Source organism: Colius striatus, chromosome 25 (genome assembly GCF_028858725.1).
Source record: "Colius striatus isolate bColStr4 chromosome 25, bColStr4.1.hap1, whole genome shotgun sequence".
NCBI classification, from domain to species: Eukaryota; Metazoa; Chordata; class Aves; order Coliiformes; family Coliidae; genus Colius; species Colius striatus.
Genome location: NC_084783.1, coordinates 5,092,474 through 5,107,453, shown reverse-complemented (window position 1 = coordinate 5,107,453; position 14,980 = coordinate 5,092,474). Strand labels below are relative to the sequence as shown.

The 14,980-nt window shown below is 43.2% G+C and overlaps 1 protein-coding gene across 3 annotated transcripts; it reads left to right on the top strand.

Moving 5' to 3' along the window:
* Positions 1–5,965: 5,965 nt before the first annotated feature.
* Positions 5,966–14,330, top strand: LOC133627780 (HAUS augmin-like complex subunit 8). Of its 3 annotated transcripts, none has more exons than XM_062014880.1 (11): positions 5,966–6,375; positions 6,676–6,746; positions 6,834–6,889; positions 7,193–7,262; positions 7,963–8,076; positions 8,576–8,658; positions 9,248–9,319; positions 9,839–9,997; positions 10,865–11,006; positions 12,749–12,890; positions 13,647–14,330. In XM_062014880.1, exons 1-11 carry the CDS (start codon positions 6,335–6,337, stop codon positions 13,765–13,767), a joined length of 1,071 nt encoding a protein of 356 aa, XP_061870864.1. In that variant the 5' UTR covers positions 5,966–6,334; the 3' UTR covers positions 13,768–14,330. The 3 variants fall into 3 exon arrangements, with proteins under 3 accessions (XP_061870864.1, XP_061870863.1, XP_061870865.1); XM_062014879.1 differs by having other exon boundaries at positions 7,169–7,262; XM_062014881.1 differs by lacking the exon at positions 7,193–7,262 and having other exon boundaries at positions 6,358–6,375; positions 6,676–6,889.
* Positions 14,331–14,980: the final 650 nt, after the last annotated feature.

Genomic DNA, 14,980 nt, shown 5'->3' with positions numbered 1-14,980 from the left:
TGTCTATTAGAAACACACAGAGGAGACTGCTATCAGTTTAAGTCCTTGCACGGAGGACTAGAGTTTAGCAACCATCAGCAGTCTGGAGGAACAAGCCACTGCTGGAATTCAAAGCTAAAAACATTCAAGCTAGTGTAAAACATAAACATCACCAGAAAGCTACCCTACACTGCGAAAAGTTAAATGGCACTGAAGATGAGACGTCATTGCTAAGGTCCTGTTTAGAAAATTAGCCAGTCCCCAATTACAGATGAACATCTTCATTAGAACAGTTAATTAGGTACCGTAACACTCTCTTGTTTACGTTGAGTGGTCTGAACAGATGATTAGAAGGATTCCTTCTAATTGTATTATCTCTAATTACTTAGCATTTTTTTAAGCAATTGAAATATCTATTTGATGCCATTTGGCTCATCAAGGAAGCACAAGCCTGAATTCAGGTGCAGAGAAGGCTGGAAGCAAAAGGAGAAATACTGGAGTAGAAGGGAATAATGAAACCATACTGGTCAGCAGGTGAAACAGCAACCTCAGGAACACAGCAGCACAACCACCACTGTTGAATTCTTTCTGTAGATGGAAATTCTGCAAAGCTATCTCAATTTTTTCAGTACCTTTTTTATAAGAAGCTCCTTTCCAACGCATGGGAAAACCCAAAGATGTGTATAGTAAAGAATTTCATAAGTGGGAGGCAGAAGCTGGCATTTGCTGCACATCAACTAATTTTAGACTTCACATTCAGACTCCTTCCTGTTTCCCTTCAAATATTTTACTTGTCACAAGCCCTTAACAGCACATAAAATTTACTAAGGACATTCATCAGCATCCACAAAACACAGCAAAGCATTATTTCTCACCATAGTACTGTTTCACAGATGCAAGCAGAGTTAGGTAAGCCAGGGAAAACAAACAAAAAAAAGTCAGAAAAAGTTGAGACATGCAAAGCCTTTGATGGTAACCTTTTATCCAAAACATTAGATTATCAGTTCTGTGGGCAGGAGTGGAGCAGCAGCTGCACAGCATTAGTGAGTCAAAGGATAGAGTGATATATGATTTGCACCCTTGAGACAGTGGTTTCTTTGTGCCAGTATAACATACACAATTTAACATGACTTATTTCAAGTGAGACTGAAGACAAGTAAATCTGAAATAGTGCCAGGTATAAGGTAACAGTTACAGGCCACCTTTACCCAACTATCCCAGAAGGATAATTCCAACAAGTCAAGAAAAATGGAAGCAAAACCAACCAACCTAAAAACCTCTTTTCAGGATTTTGTTACTTTTCCCTACTCTATCCTTTGCAAACAGCACTAACAAAATGAGCTGGCAAGGCAATGGCCTAATGCCACATTTATTTTTATGTTACCTATCAATTCGTATTTGCATTTGCTTGGAAAAAACAAAAATCTACTGGTCCTACAAAAAATAATCTAAATGATTGTGGGGATGAACTCTTTAGTCCATCACTGGAGGAAGGATTACACTTGCCACTTAAATCACCGAGCCGGGCAACACTTCACGTAACTACTTCAGTACTCTGCAGAAGAAATGCAGTAGGTTACATAATTTATCATGAATCTGGAATTTTACTTTTTGCTGCTGTTAATAGAAATAGAAAGCCAAATATTTCAATTCTACATGGTAATTTGGATGGTATTTTCTAAGTGTGTTCAAGTCTCCATTAAACCAATTACTTTCTTATTACATTAAAGCCAACGTTGTCCACTTAATAATGCAGTAATGTACTAGAAGAGGACTTTGCCCCAATCAGCTCAGGATATCTGTTTAGTTTAAATAAGGCCATAATTTGAAGTCACATATTTAGTCAATGAATCATAGTGAAGCTAAAAAAGGAAAGCTACCATTACAGCAAAATGGTTGAGGATGAACTTTACAATATTCCAGTTCTTCACATTTTCACATGTATTTACAGTGCTGTGTTCCTCAAGATGTAAGATTCAAGCTTCTCACATTGCTCATGAAGTAATTTTCAACGTAAAAGTAAAAACACGAGTATTTGATCTCTAATATTATTAAATATCAGAAAAATCAATGACTACCCAGAAAAGAGACACCTCAGTCTGCTTAAATGGAAAGCATTTTGCAATTTCAAAACTAATCAGCTGTTATCTGTCCTTGATTTCCAAAGCAAGGAATTTCCTGCCAAATGGCTACTGGAGGCACCCTAAAGTTTCCACAATTAACTGTGCATTACAAGAAAGGCAAATGCCTCAACCCTTGCCTTACATCATAAGGATGTACAGTTGCTGTTAGTTGAGCATAATGAATTTTAACTCTTTCTTTTCCCAGTATTCCAGACACTTGTACATTCGTATATAACCTGAAAATTGCCTGGCATTCTACTAACACATCATTATTTTTCTTGCTCATCAAAATTTTATTGAGCTAAACAAGTTTAGATCCTTAGTTTTCTTCAAGTAGAAGCTCTTGGCCTTTTCTACTCCAAAAGCAGTAGCTCTGAATGAAGCATGCAAATTTACAATACATTTCTTATTACTCTTGGTAATCAATCCTGCCAAAGAAGTTACTGCCACAGATGCCTAACAAAGGAGAAACTGCACTGCAACGCAAGTAATGCAACATAATACAGGAAAAAGTCAAATAAATTACCTTCCTTACAACATTTCCTTCTCAGTTACCTTCTCTCTGCTCTCCTGTAACCCTTGACACCCTGATCTCAATCTATGCCCTCAAAGCACCTAAAGATGCAGAGGTCTGCTTCCTCTTAATGATTCAAATGCAGTTTAACCTCAAGACAAAGACACCTTATCAGGCTTACAGTGACACTAAAGGCCTGTGAAACTTTACTACCTTACAAAAAACGTGTTGTGTCAGAGTTACAGACACACACTTCAGTATGATTCAGAGGAAACTGAAATGTGGCCTTGTTGAGAAAACGGGGAAAGAAGGCAAAACAACCAAGAGTGTTAGAGGGAAATAACATAAGCCAAAAGAACCCTGGAGGCTATTCTACCACCTTTTGCAGTTTTCTTTATTTTATCCTTAATGGCATTACAGCTGTCAACAAAGGAAGTAAAAAATTTCTCTGGTCCAAAACTGCATTTCCTCTGATAAGAAATTTTCTTAAGAAACTTGAGGTTTAACTACTTTTTTTCCTTCCGATTCATACAAAAGAGGTTCATCAGCAGAATGTACACACAACAAAAATACCTTTAAACCCACTTTTATTGTTAAACATTGTTGGTCATTAAAGGAAATGCATCTTTTTCTAGGCTCTGCATTGAGTTTCGCTTGGTAATCGGATACAAGCACCACAATAAAGCCTAGATAAAAGCAACTTGGCAAGTCACACTGAAGTCATGTGATACATCAAGAAAACATGATATACTAGAGACAAAAATCTCTGAATTTTCCTTTTCTGAAATAAAGGCACTCCTACACTGTTCAGAAGGCAGGTTACCCACTAAAACAGCCATCCACTGAGAAAAACACTTAGCAGCATCTCACACTTCTCAATATTAAAATAAGCAGGTCTCACTTCTTAGAAATTTGATTAATAAACAGTCTTCAAAACAGAACAAAGTACAAAAATCCAAATGTAACAAAAAAAAGAGTAGCAAACCACAAACTTTTTGTGGAATCCTAATTTTTCACTCTTTCTGTGACTGTTGAGAAAGCTCATACTGTTGCATCTTTTAGGACTTTTTCCTTTTTAAATGCCTGAGATATGTGAATCATGGTATTGGACCATCTAGCTAAGGAAAGACCATGTTAGACTAAGTGATACTCAGCTACGTGCATATGAGTCAAACAATCGTATACAGGATTATTCAAGAGGTCTAATGTTTGAATCATCATTTGTCAGAAAACCCAGACTGCACTAAGCATTACTTTCTAGGTAAACCTCATTTAGATTTATCATCAGCTGCATTTAGTCTTCCTAAATTATTCAGTTCTGTAAGTGTTTTAGGTTCCACAGAAAACCAGAAACAGATGAGTCTTCCCACTCTGACTAGATTATCCATTGGCACAGACAGGTGCCCAGTCACTGCAGAAACTACAACATTCAACTACTGAAAAAGCTTTTCATTGAGAAAAACATTCAAGCCAAACCTTGCATAACCCAAACTGTACAGCTGTATAAAACTAGTTCCAGTTACTGCAGCAACTCCTGAGTTCCATGGTAGTAAGTAAACACTAATGATTAAGGAAATGGCCTTAGATACATCCTCCTGAAAAGCACAGACAATGTTACTGGACTTTATGTAGAGTAGATAGAGAATCTCACTGTGAGTTCAAAGACAAGAAGAGATCAAGAACAACTCTTTTTCTAAAAGACACACAATGAATCTTGAAGCTGCTATGAACTGAAGTTCCCCATGTTGCTTTCCCTACAATAAATGGATTTGTTCCTGACAAGACTCTGAGTTAAAAACACTAAAGACTTACTAAAATGGGATGGGTGTGACTCTAATGTACTAAAACAGAACACAGGGTTACCTCACTCTGTTACTTCAGGGCAAGTACTTCAGCCATGTATTCCAGCTAAGAAACTTGAAATCAGAGAGCATCTAATTACCCATGACAAACTCTTATTTGCAAACAGGGAGGTAGATAAACTGATACCAGTCCACCTCTAGGAGTAACGTGGGAGGATGCTGATGACATCTTGGAAAGGATAATTGCATTTGCAGGAGGTCTGAGATCATCTCCAGCCCTTTGCTACACTGCCACACATTTCCAGAAGGTGAAATCAAGGAATACTGAACTTATCTGCATCCAAAGCACTTCTGACTTTTCAGAAAGAGAACTTGCAAATAAAACTCGGTAAAAATTTTGCCAAAATACTCATGGAGTAACAGAAAACAAACAAAATGATACTGGGAAGTCATCTTGCATTAGGGATCACACATACTTGTATCAACCACACGGTAACAACCGTAATGAATCAGGATAATGTTCTGCTGCTTTTAGTCTATAAACATGCAACAACGACATATTCCCAGATTACAGAAGTTTTACTTTGCAAAGATTGCTAACTCAAACTTACCTAAAAACCATATCACTAGCAAGATACAAACATCTAGAGGCATACAACATGACAGGCAATGACAGTCACCATAATAAAGCACAACCTCAACACAGCAGCAGCACTGACACCAAGAGTTGCCCAAAAATAAAACAAAGAAACAAAAGAATCCAGAAAGTTTTAACGGGTTCTTTCTGGAAGACACTGGGATATTTGTATGAAAGCTTACAGGCTGTTCGTACCAAGAGTTAAAGACATCATGCGAAAAAGCAGAACGCTGCATAGTCGAGAGATCAGGAAACAGGAGACAGAAATTAGCGTCTTGCCCTGATCAATGGGCAGATTTTCCCTTGCACGTCTCCCGAGAGACCGAAGACGCAGCCGGGCAGCGAGGCACGTCCCTTCCCTAAGGCACGGCCGGCTCTTCGGGTACATCAGACGCAAAACAAGAGAGCAGCAACACATCTGCCATCGCGTCGGTTACCAGCCCACACAACTTCAGTCTGCTGCTCCCGGGCACCGCTCCGCTCCAGCACCCACCGCCTCAAGGGGGGACTCCCAGAACTGCTCCCGGGCTCCAGACCCCTGAGGGAATTGCTGGAGCTCCACGATTTCTTCCCGCCCGTCTCCCGCCTCCCCCCCGCCCCGAGAACTCCCGCACCTGCCTCACAGCGCCCCACCACACGGGCCTCGGGGGACAGCACCGCTGTGATGGCACCCCGTCCGTCAGGAGCGCCACCGGCACCACGCCGGCTACAGAGACGAAAGAGAAAGAAGGGAATGAAGGGAAGAAGGAACCTGGATGCCCAGGGGCGCGCTCCGCCTCTGTTTTACCTCAGCCGCCGTGTCAAACGGTAGCGACTAACGCCGCCGCCCGCCACAGGCCCCGCTCGCCACTTCCGGGTACAGGGAGGCAGGGCGGCGCCCATTCAGCGCCTCGAGCGCACTGCGCATGCGCGCAGCCCCGCGCCAGGCCGGGAGGCGCAAAGCACCGCCTGGAGCTGCGGGAGGAGGCGCCGGGCTCGCCCCGGCCCGGCCCGACCTGCGCCCCCGCCTGTGGCTCCCTGCGCGGCTCGGGAAAGGGTGATGTCGGGAGCCGGGGGCTGGGCCCTGCGGCGGGAAGAGGGAGTGGCCAGGTTCCTGTCAAAACCAAACTACACCGGTGCCGTTCCTGGCCGGGAGCGTCGCCTCCTGGCACCGTGAGGGCTCCCGCTGCAGAGGCGGTGGTGTCGCTGCCGCTTTTCCAGCGATTCCGTAGCTCAGTGGGGCGGCGCAGAAATTCCCTCCCGTAGCGTTCTTGCCGTTCGTCAGCTGAGTCTGCAGAGCATGGCCACCTCCCGCCCAAGACCTGAGGCGAAACCGGCGAGGTCAGTCACGTTTAGGCGTTGTCAGCCCGTCGCTTCGCGCTTTGCCCTGGCGCCGAGGGGAGCGTGGCGGGGCTGTGCCGGGGCGGGAGGGCTCCGTGCCCGGGCCGTGACCCTGCGGCCCGGCCGGGCTCGTGTCCCTGCTCCGCGCCGCCAGGGGGCGCGCGGGGGCCGGCGCTGCGCGCGCGGCGGTTCGAACGCGATGGCGGCCGAGGCGGCGGCGTGAGAGCGGGGTAGCGGCCCGCCGGCCGGCTCCTCGCTCCCCGTCTGCGCCCGCTGTCGTCTACTGCTTTGTGTTTGCAGGATGTCCGGGCAGGCCCCCAACCGCAGCGCCAGGGGGGCGAGCGGACGAGTGTCCGAGACGGAGCCGAAAGGTACCTGGGCGGAATGGCGAGCGCGGTCCGCCTGAGGGGCGAGGCGGGGCGGCGGGCCCGGCTGAGCTCTCGCCGCTTCTTCCTCAGGAGGACGGGTCGTGAAGTCGCGCTATCTGCAGTGCTTTCAGAAGGACGGCGAGAAGGTAGTTGGACGACTCTCGGGGGCGCTCCGCGGGGTCAGAAATGGTGCGAGGGGCGGCTGGGGCGTGTGGCAGCGAGACCGAAGCGATACCAGCACCCGCCGCGGTTCGGAGCGAGTCGTGGTGTAGCGCTGGATGCAGTCTGGGATGGCAGCTCGAGGTGACTTGCGAAGCAACAAGACGAGCTGGGCCTGTAGTTGTTTATTGTCAGCGTTCAAGTCGGAGTGAATATAGATTGCCGGTGACAATGATATTCAGTCTTACTCATTTCTTGATTGTCAGGGTAATTCAGTACATTCTTTTTCGACATCCACTGCTAAAACATCCGCTGCCACTAAACCCAGATCAGTGCCTCGGAAACGTGGCGCTTCGGCTGGTAGGTATTACCAGAATTTAAGAGCTCTTCTTTTGTGTATTTATTTCCAGCCCTTAAGAACTTGATGGTACCCTGAAGAACTCTAAAATGCTGCTACAAGATGATCTTTTGTTTTACTCGCATCTGGATACAGAGGGAATTAATAAATGATGTGGGATTAAGAGGTGTAAACTCAAGTGCATTGAAGTCTCCTTTGAATCTTCTGATAGAAAGTTAATGTTCTGATAGGAGACTGTTTTGTGATGAAGTCTTTGGGTTGTCTAACCTTATTTCTTGCCTCCTGCACAAGACTTTGAACTCTGCTTTCACTGTGCCCTCACAGTTACCCAGCTTTTCTATTTAATCTTTTCAGTAAACCAAGAGTAAATGACTGAGAATCTCTGGCTGCAGGACAGTCCATTTTTGTTTCTTTTGCAAGAGTCACAAAAGAATTTTCTAACAAAACTTTTCTCCAGGTGACTTGAAAATCCTGAGTTAATAACATTATTCTCTGTTGTTGAGCTGTGAAATGTTTCAGAGGATAACATTCTGAGCCACCTTATCTTGAGATAAGTCAGGGAGGAAGCAAATGAGAGAGAGAGAGACAAAATATGTAGAAGCTTGTGTAAGGTGCCCAAATATTAGTGAAAGCACACAGAATTGTGACTTTGTGCAGAATCTACTCTAATTCTTTTAGTCTGACAACAGCTTCTTTCTTCAGGTCGTGTCCCTGGCTCATTAAACCAAAGCAGTTTTGAGAAAGGTGACTTGCAATCCACTTTATTAGATGAAGATAAAAGTAGTCGACCAGAGCTTGATCTTTCACCTGTTACTGGTAAGCTTCCACTCATACTCAGGTTCCAGGTTTATTATTTTTCATGTCTGTGCCATGACTTGATGATAAGTAACCTTCTGTTCTTCTAGATTCATGAAAGGACTTCTGAAGGGAAGTTGAATGTTGTTGCAAGTGTCCTTAAGCAGAGCTATTAAGACCTTTGGAGTTTAATTTTAATCATCTGTTTTATTTAATCGTCTGGGTGCTCGGTTCTTTTTGTTTAGCATTGAGTTTTCAAGAACAAAGTGCTCTCCATTCTTTGTTCCTGTGACAGATGAGTGTCAGATTATCAGCCCTTTGGCCAGTTGTTTCCCTGGGATCTGTAACTGTCACTTGCAGCTTAATGCTCCCACGATGCACATCTCGTGTCATCAGACTCAGAAGCAGAGCACACATAATAATCTTGAAGTTGTCTTTGCATGTGAAGGACCTGATGGTGTGTTGTTCCACCCTGTATACTTTGGTAGAAGAGGGCAATAACTTTTCTGTTGCAACACAGATAAAAGTGCTTGTGAAGAGACTCATCATTCAAAACCTGTTTGCAAAGGAGCTACTGGGACACGTAAAAGCCGAGCAAAAAAGGTGAGTCTCACTGCTTTCATGTGTGTCTTTTGAAATGTGTGAAATGAAGGTTCTCTGTTTATCTTTAATCTCCATAACAACTTTGGGGTCCTGGAATCAGCTGAAGCCCTCTGGAAGAAGTCAGAGGCTATGTCTGTTGTGTTGCTGGTGATGTTCTTGTTTATCAGATGTCTTAACACTGACTGAAGTTTTGCTTCCATTCCCTGTGGTAAAGAACCTGCTCCACTTGTAGCATCTCCTCAAGTGTATTCTTCTTGTGTTTCTGTCCTACTTGTTAATTAGATCAGATCTTTCAATATTTTCTGACCTTTTTACTCAGAAAACCAACATTGATTCAACCTGACTCAAAGTGCAGATCTTGTTCAACCTAGCACTGAAAAAATGTGCTGAGAATGTTACAGAAAAGGGTGAAGCACAGAGGTGTATTGAATGTGCATTGTTTAATAACCCAGCCTTCTTTGGAGCAGACTGTTGTTGATGACTCGATGATGATTCTGGGCACAAATGGAACTTTCAGTGATTTGTTTGAACATTAGAAGAATAATTGTTGAAATACCAAATTTGCTCTAGTATGTTCTTTTCTTTCTAGAAGGGAAATGATGATGTTGTGATTGAAGAGCTGGAGTCTCTGACACTGCTTTTAACTTACCTAAGAATAAAGGTGAGAGTCAGTCAAGTATTTGGTGTTTCAGACGGAAGAACTTGATATTGAGGAACTGTTTAATGCCTTGTCTATGCTTTCTGACCTGTAACAGTTAGATTTTTGTGACTTTCTATGTTTATGCTTGTAAAACCATTTTCCTTGCTTTGAAAACTCTCTTAGAGTGAATGCAGTGCCAGTTTATGAAGCTGGGTCTTGTTCTTCACAAAGCAGGGGTATGCAGAAGTCTTGAGAAGACTGAAGGAGAGCGTTTGGTTGGGTTCATGGTTGTAGCAATGACTTTTTGCTCTTTGTTCACTCAGTGCTTTTTATGTCTGGTTTTCCTTTACAAAAATCATTTGGGAGGTTGAGGGAAGATGATGGAGGGGGCACTAACTATAATGTCCTGTGCTTATTGCATGAGGTCTTTGCTTCCTTAACTGCAGCTCTTTGATCTGGTCTGGTCCTTACACTTGTTTATTCAGAGTAACTTAGACTAGTGTTACTTGAGTTAATATTTTGTGTGTGTGTGTGTAATAGGCAGAAAAAAATCTTGCTGAGCTGGAGAAAAAAACAGAAGAGAACTTGTTAAGGTTATGTGAAGAAAAGGAGAGACAGCAGGAGAAGCTCTGGGAGCTGAAGCGTGAAATTCTACTCAAAGAGAGAGAGCAGAGACTAGAGGAAGCATTAGACAAACAGGTAGGCTTTATTACAGTCTGGACCTCTTCTCTATTGAAACAAGCTCACTTAGGAAGTAGTCCTTTATCCAGAGAAGATTCTTCTGCTTCTCTTGTCTCCTGGGACGTGGTTTTATGCATCTTAAAATAAAGATTGACTTCTTGTAGCACGAAATGTTTCCTAGTAACCTAAACACAGACCTTTTGTCACTTTCTTGGTTGTGTCGTGTACATAGGCAAGGAGAAGTTAGAGCTGCAAGGGGCAGCAGTAGTGCACTGATCACCAGAGTACTTTACAAGCTCTGCAAGTGTCTTAAGCCATGTGAACACCCTGCTGCTGGGCAATGACAGTTATAGCTAGAGCTTGAGATGTTGACCTTTAGATGAGAGGTGGACATCTGTACTTTGATTTATTTTTATACATCAGCGATAGTTGTGGCCTGATTGTAAGAAGGCAAGTTTCTAATTAAGTTCTTGGTAACAGGTGATCTTAGAAGCTAAGTCTTCCCCTCTTTGTCAGTGTTTTGTTAGTTCTGTTGCATCACATTAAAAGGTAGTTCTTTGGGAATAACAAATGTTCAGAACTGATCTTAGGTTTGCTTTTAATAAATATGCATTGCAAAAATTCAACAAGACTTCAGTGTTCTGATGAATACACTCTTAACTGTAGTGTCATGTATAGTACACTTCACCTGATCTATTGCTAATAGCTCTCAACAGCAGTAACAAGGAAATTGGTTTTGACATAGACATTTTGGGGTGGTAGAGGAAAATCTAGTAAGCAGCATTAGAGGAGTATCCTACCACAAACTTCTCAAATTCTTCTGTAAATGAGCATTTCAGAGCGGTACTTGGAGTTTTTTATAAACTATTTGTGCCTCTCTTTCAGATGGATGTACTTTCCCCCCTTGTTGCTGTTTGTGAACAGTTTAAGGAGCAATATAAAAACTTTGCTACTTCGCTGGATGCCGCTAGACATAAATTACCCATCAGGAATATTCACATAGAAGGAGATGCACAAACATACCTTGGTATGGCAATTGGATTCATCAAACTTCTTATAAAAAATAGCGATTTTGTGATATGCTAGCTTTTTGTGGTATGCTGGCTCTCTGGCCACTGCAGGAATTTATGTGCTCTTACAGCTTGTATGGACACTGGGCTGCAGCAGTAGTCACATGTTTTGCTGTGAGTAATTTTTGTCTCTGTTTAACCACTAAACCACACCTGAACAAGGTTTTTATCTTGCAGCAGGAAAAACTGTCTAAACTGGGGCAGCTTTCATGCAGAAAATTGCTAAAGAAAGTGTGTGTTTTACCTATTTGTGGCATTCCTCTTCCTTTCTAGTTCCTAATGAGTGAGCAAGTTATAGAGTTACAAACATACTGTGATCTCTTTTTGTTTCTGTGTTTGAGAGATAAAGTCACGTGGGTAGACGTGCTCACATTTCCTGTACAACTAGAGTTTAAATGTGCCCTGGGATATCTTGAGCCAGAGAGTGCTTGTTTGATAAATGAGTACTTGTGTTCTGTATTGAAGTCTGGACAAAAAAGATATCTTTAAACTGCTGATCTGCTAGTAATGAGATTCTTAAACCATCTACAACGATCTTGCTTACACTTTAAAACAAATGGAGGAGATTTATTGAAGAACTTGTTTTTTTTGTAAGGAAGATTGAAAGAAATACTTATTTTTGGTTGGTGAATGCTGAAGGAAAGGACTGGATCAGTTCCATTTTGGGATTATATGCAAAAAGCAATGTATGTAAGTGGCCAGGGAAATTTGGATGTATAAAATATGCTTTTCTCTTGCATTTGTCATGTGAAAGTCTTTTACATATTCTAAATGAAAATTTGATTAGCAATTTTATTAGGCTGCTCGTAGAATCGCTGTACAGTGGGGGTTGGAAGGGACTTTTAGAGCTCATCCAGTCCAGCCCCCCTGCCAAAGCAGCTCCCACCTAGATCAGGTCACACAGGAACGTGTCCAGGTGGGTTTGGAAACATCCCAAGAAGGAGCCTCCACAGCCTCCCTGGGCAGCCTGGGCCAGGGCTCCCTCACTCAAACACTGAAACAGTTTTTCCTCAAGTGGAACTGTTTGTGTTCCAGATTCTTTCCATCACCCCTTGTCCTGTCACTGGAGACAACAGAAAAAAAAGTGTTGCCCCAACCTCCTGACACCCAGCAGTTAGATACTTGTCAATATGAATGAGCTCCCCCCTCAGTCTCCTCTTCTCCAGACTGAACAGCCCCAGATCCCACAGCCTTTCCTCAGAAGGAAGATGCTCCAGTCCCCTCAGCATCTTGCTGGGCTCTCTCCAGCAGTTCTCTTTCCCGCTTGAGCTGGGGAGCCCAGAACTGGGCACTGGACTGCAGATGAGGCCTCCCCAGCACAGAGTAGAGGGGCAGCAGAACCTCCCTTGACCTGCTGCCCACACTGTTCCTGATGCCCCAGGATGCCATTGGCTTTCTTGGCCACGAGCTCACATTGCTGCTCACGTTTAATTTGCTGTCAACCTGGACTCCCAGGTCTCTCTCCTGGAGCTGCTCTCCAGCAGGTCTGTCCCCTGGTTTTGCTGCTGTTAGTCTCCATAGCTAAAAATAACTTAGCTTTCCCAGTTTTCTCTTGGGGTGATTGTGAAAGCTGAACAAACAGTAGCTTTCATTACCTAGTTCACTTGTTTCTGTGGATATTTGGCTGTTAAGTAATCTTGTATGAGTTGATGCCACTGCCTGTATTTTTGAATGAGATCTTTACCATCTGATATTGTAGATGGCCTGCAGAAGGAGTTAACTGTCACACAGGAACTTCTGGCAGAAATTATGCCACGCTACTCAGAAGAAAGCACACAAGTGTTTGGGGTACTGAAAGACCTTAAAGAAGTCTCTCAGAAACTGGATCAAGAGATTCAAAGGTATTTACAGCGAATCAGGTGAAAAGACTTATTGGCTAAATGTTGGGAGGAAAATCCATAGTTTTGCCAGACCGTGTGTAGAATGTGTCTTGGAAGAGGATTAACTGAGGGAACAACACCGAGTTTAGTTCTGTCTGTAGTGGGCATCTGTATTTCCATCCCTACCCTACCTACTGTCAAAGGAAAGACGTTTGGACTTTTCATTTTGTTTGTTTCTTCTAATTGGCCAAGTTTTGTGTGCCATTCCCTGACACTTCCACTGAGAATTTCAATGGCCAAGAATAGCCCTGGGAAAGTGCAAGTATATAGGAGATGAGAACTGCAGGAGACAGAAAGGCAAACTGGAAGCAGTGTGTCTTAAATAATAACCATGGAAATGTATCACCCTTTAGAAGTGACAGGGTGCACAGAAAAGGTTTTTTCCTTAAGTATTGAGTCAACAAATACAAAGTATCACTGAGAGCAGGAGGAAGAGATGAAGCATGATCTATTTCCTTTCCTCCCTTCCTTCATTTCGCTATAATAGATGACAGGTAAAAACTTTGAAGATTAATAGACCATAAAGCATCTCCCCCTGCTGCAGACTTCCCTTCACCAAATTTTAGCCTTTGGGTAGATAATATATATGACAGTTTTTCTTGTGGCTCCATGGTAGGAGAATGATACAAATGTCCAGGTGTCAAATGTCCATAGCCTTTGGGGTTAAGCAGAAGTTGTTATCCTTTAGAGTAACTGATTTAGCTTCATTTATTCCAGGAGCTCCACACAAGTGCAGAACCTGGCGTTTGAAGTTAGTAAAGAAGTTTCTCTGTGTAACCAAAGAAAATGTGAAGAGCAGCATGGACCAGATGTTGTAAGAGACTGGTACTTCGGCTAAGTTTGTGTCTTGTTTGACAAACGAGCGGGTTCTAAAGCAACGAGACCATGCTTCTGTGTGAACATACAACTTGTCCAATTTTCAGTCAGTCATACAACTTACCAACACTTTCAGGCTGTGTGAGCACTGTAAGCATGTGTGCTTCCTAAAATAAAGGGAGTTTTCTTCTGCATTCTGCCCATAAGGAGACCTCCTTTTTGAGTGCAAATTTCTTTGACACCTTCTGCTTTGACAACACTGAAAGTATTTTCTTGGCAAATATGACCTATGTATTCTTAAAGTTCTTGTTTGCCTTTCTTGGAAGTAGCTCCAAGACTGATTTAGACTTTTCAGACTGATTTCCATCTTTTTCCCAAGTAGCATTCTTTAGAGGGCAGTGTACGAGAACGCCAGTGGGTCAGAAAGAGCCTGGTCACTTCCACCAAGTGAAAACTTTGTTAACTTTGTGGCTGATTGTCTTGGAAATGAATTATTAAAACCATCAATGTTTTTGTAGTAACCTGCCATCTTCTTTTTAAGGACTTTATTCTCTTTAATAATAAAGATTACTTTCCACTGCTTTATCTCTAGCCTTCATGCCAGAATATCTTCCCTGTTCTACTACAGAAGCTTTTGTTTCCATCTGGGCTTACATAGGCCTAATACTACACTACCATTCTATGATTGTAGATATGCAGTGATGGACTTGCAGGCACTAACAGGTGCTAATGGCAAGCTGTGGGAATCGCACTCAAAGGGTTAAAACTGCCAGTACCTGCTTCTGTGATGCAGAGCTGGGAGGTGGAGGCCTTGAGAGATCAGCCTGAAAAGTAGCCGAGTGAGGAAGCCTTGTGGAGGCAAGATGGTTCTGTTTTGGCTGCAAATGCTGGGATTGAGAGAAAAGCAGCTTCCAAACAGTTTCAGCAAGGCCACAGGTGCCCAGAGTGAGAGAACTGCATGAGCCATGCAATGGATACTCAGGTTAGCACCCCTGTGACACCCCTGACGATGAAAATGAGCAAAAAGAGGGATGTGCTAAACCAGAAATAACTGTTCCTCAACTCTCCACCCAAATCATGTCAAATGTCACCCCAGGGATGAACAGAGAAGTCAAAGTCCCTAGGGGAGAGGAGAGGTTTTTTGGCTTTTTAGCCTTTTTAGTGTTTTGAATGCTTTTGCTCTGCTGCTTCAGAGAGATGCAGCAGGACCAAAGAGACTGAAGACCCAGGTGAGG

Coding starts and splice junctions, on each gene's coding strand:
- LOC133627780 (XM_062014879.1), top strand. CDS start 6,335: ATGGCCACCTCCCGCCCAAGACCTGAGGCGAAACCGGCGAG. Junction 9,320..9,838: donor TAACTTACCTAAGAATAAAG/GTGAGAGTCAGT, acceptor TGTGTGTAATAG/GCAGAAAAAAATCTTGCTGA. Junction 12,891..13,646: donor CTGGATCAAGAGATTCAAAG/GTATTTACAGCG, acceptor CATTTATTCCAG/GAGCTCCACACAAGTGCAGA.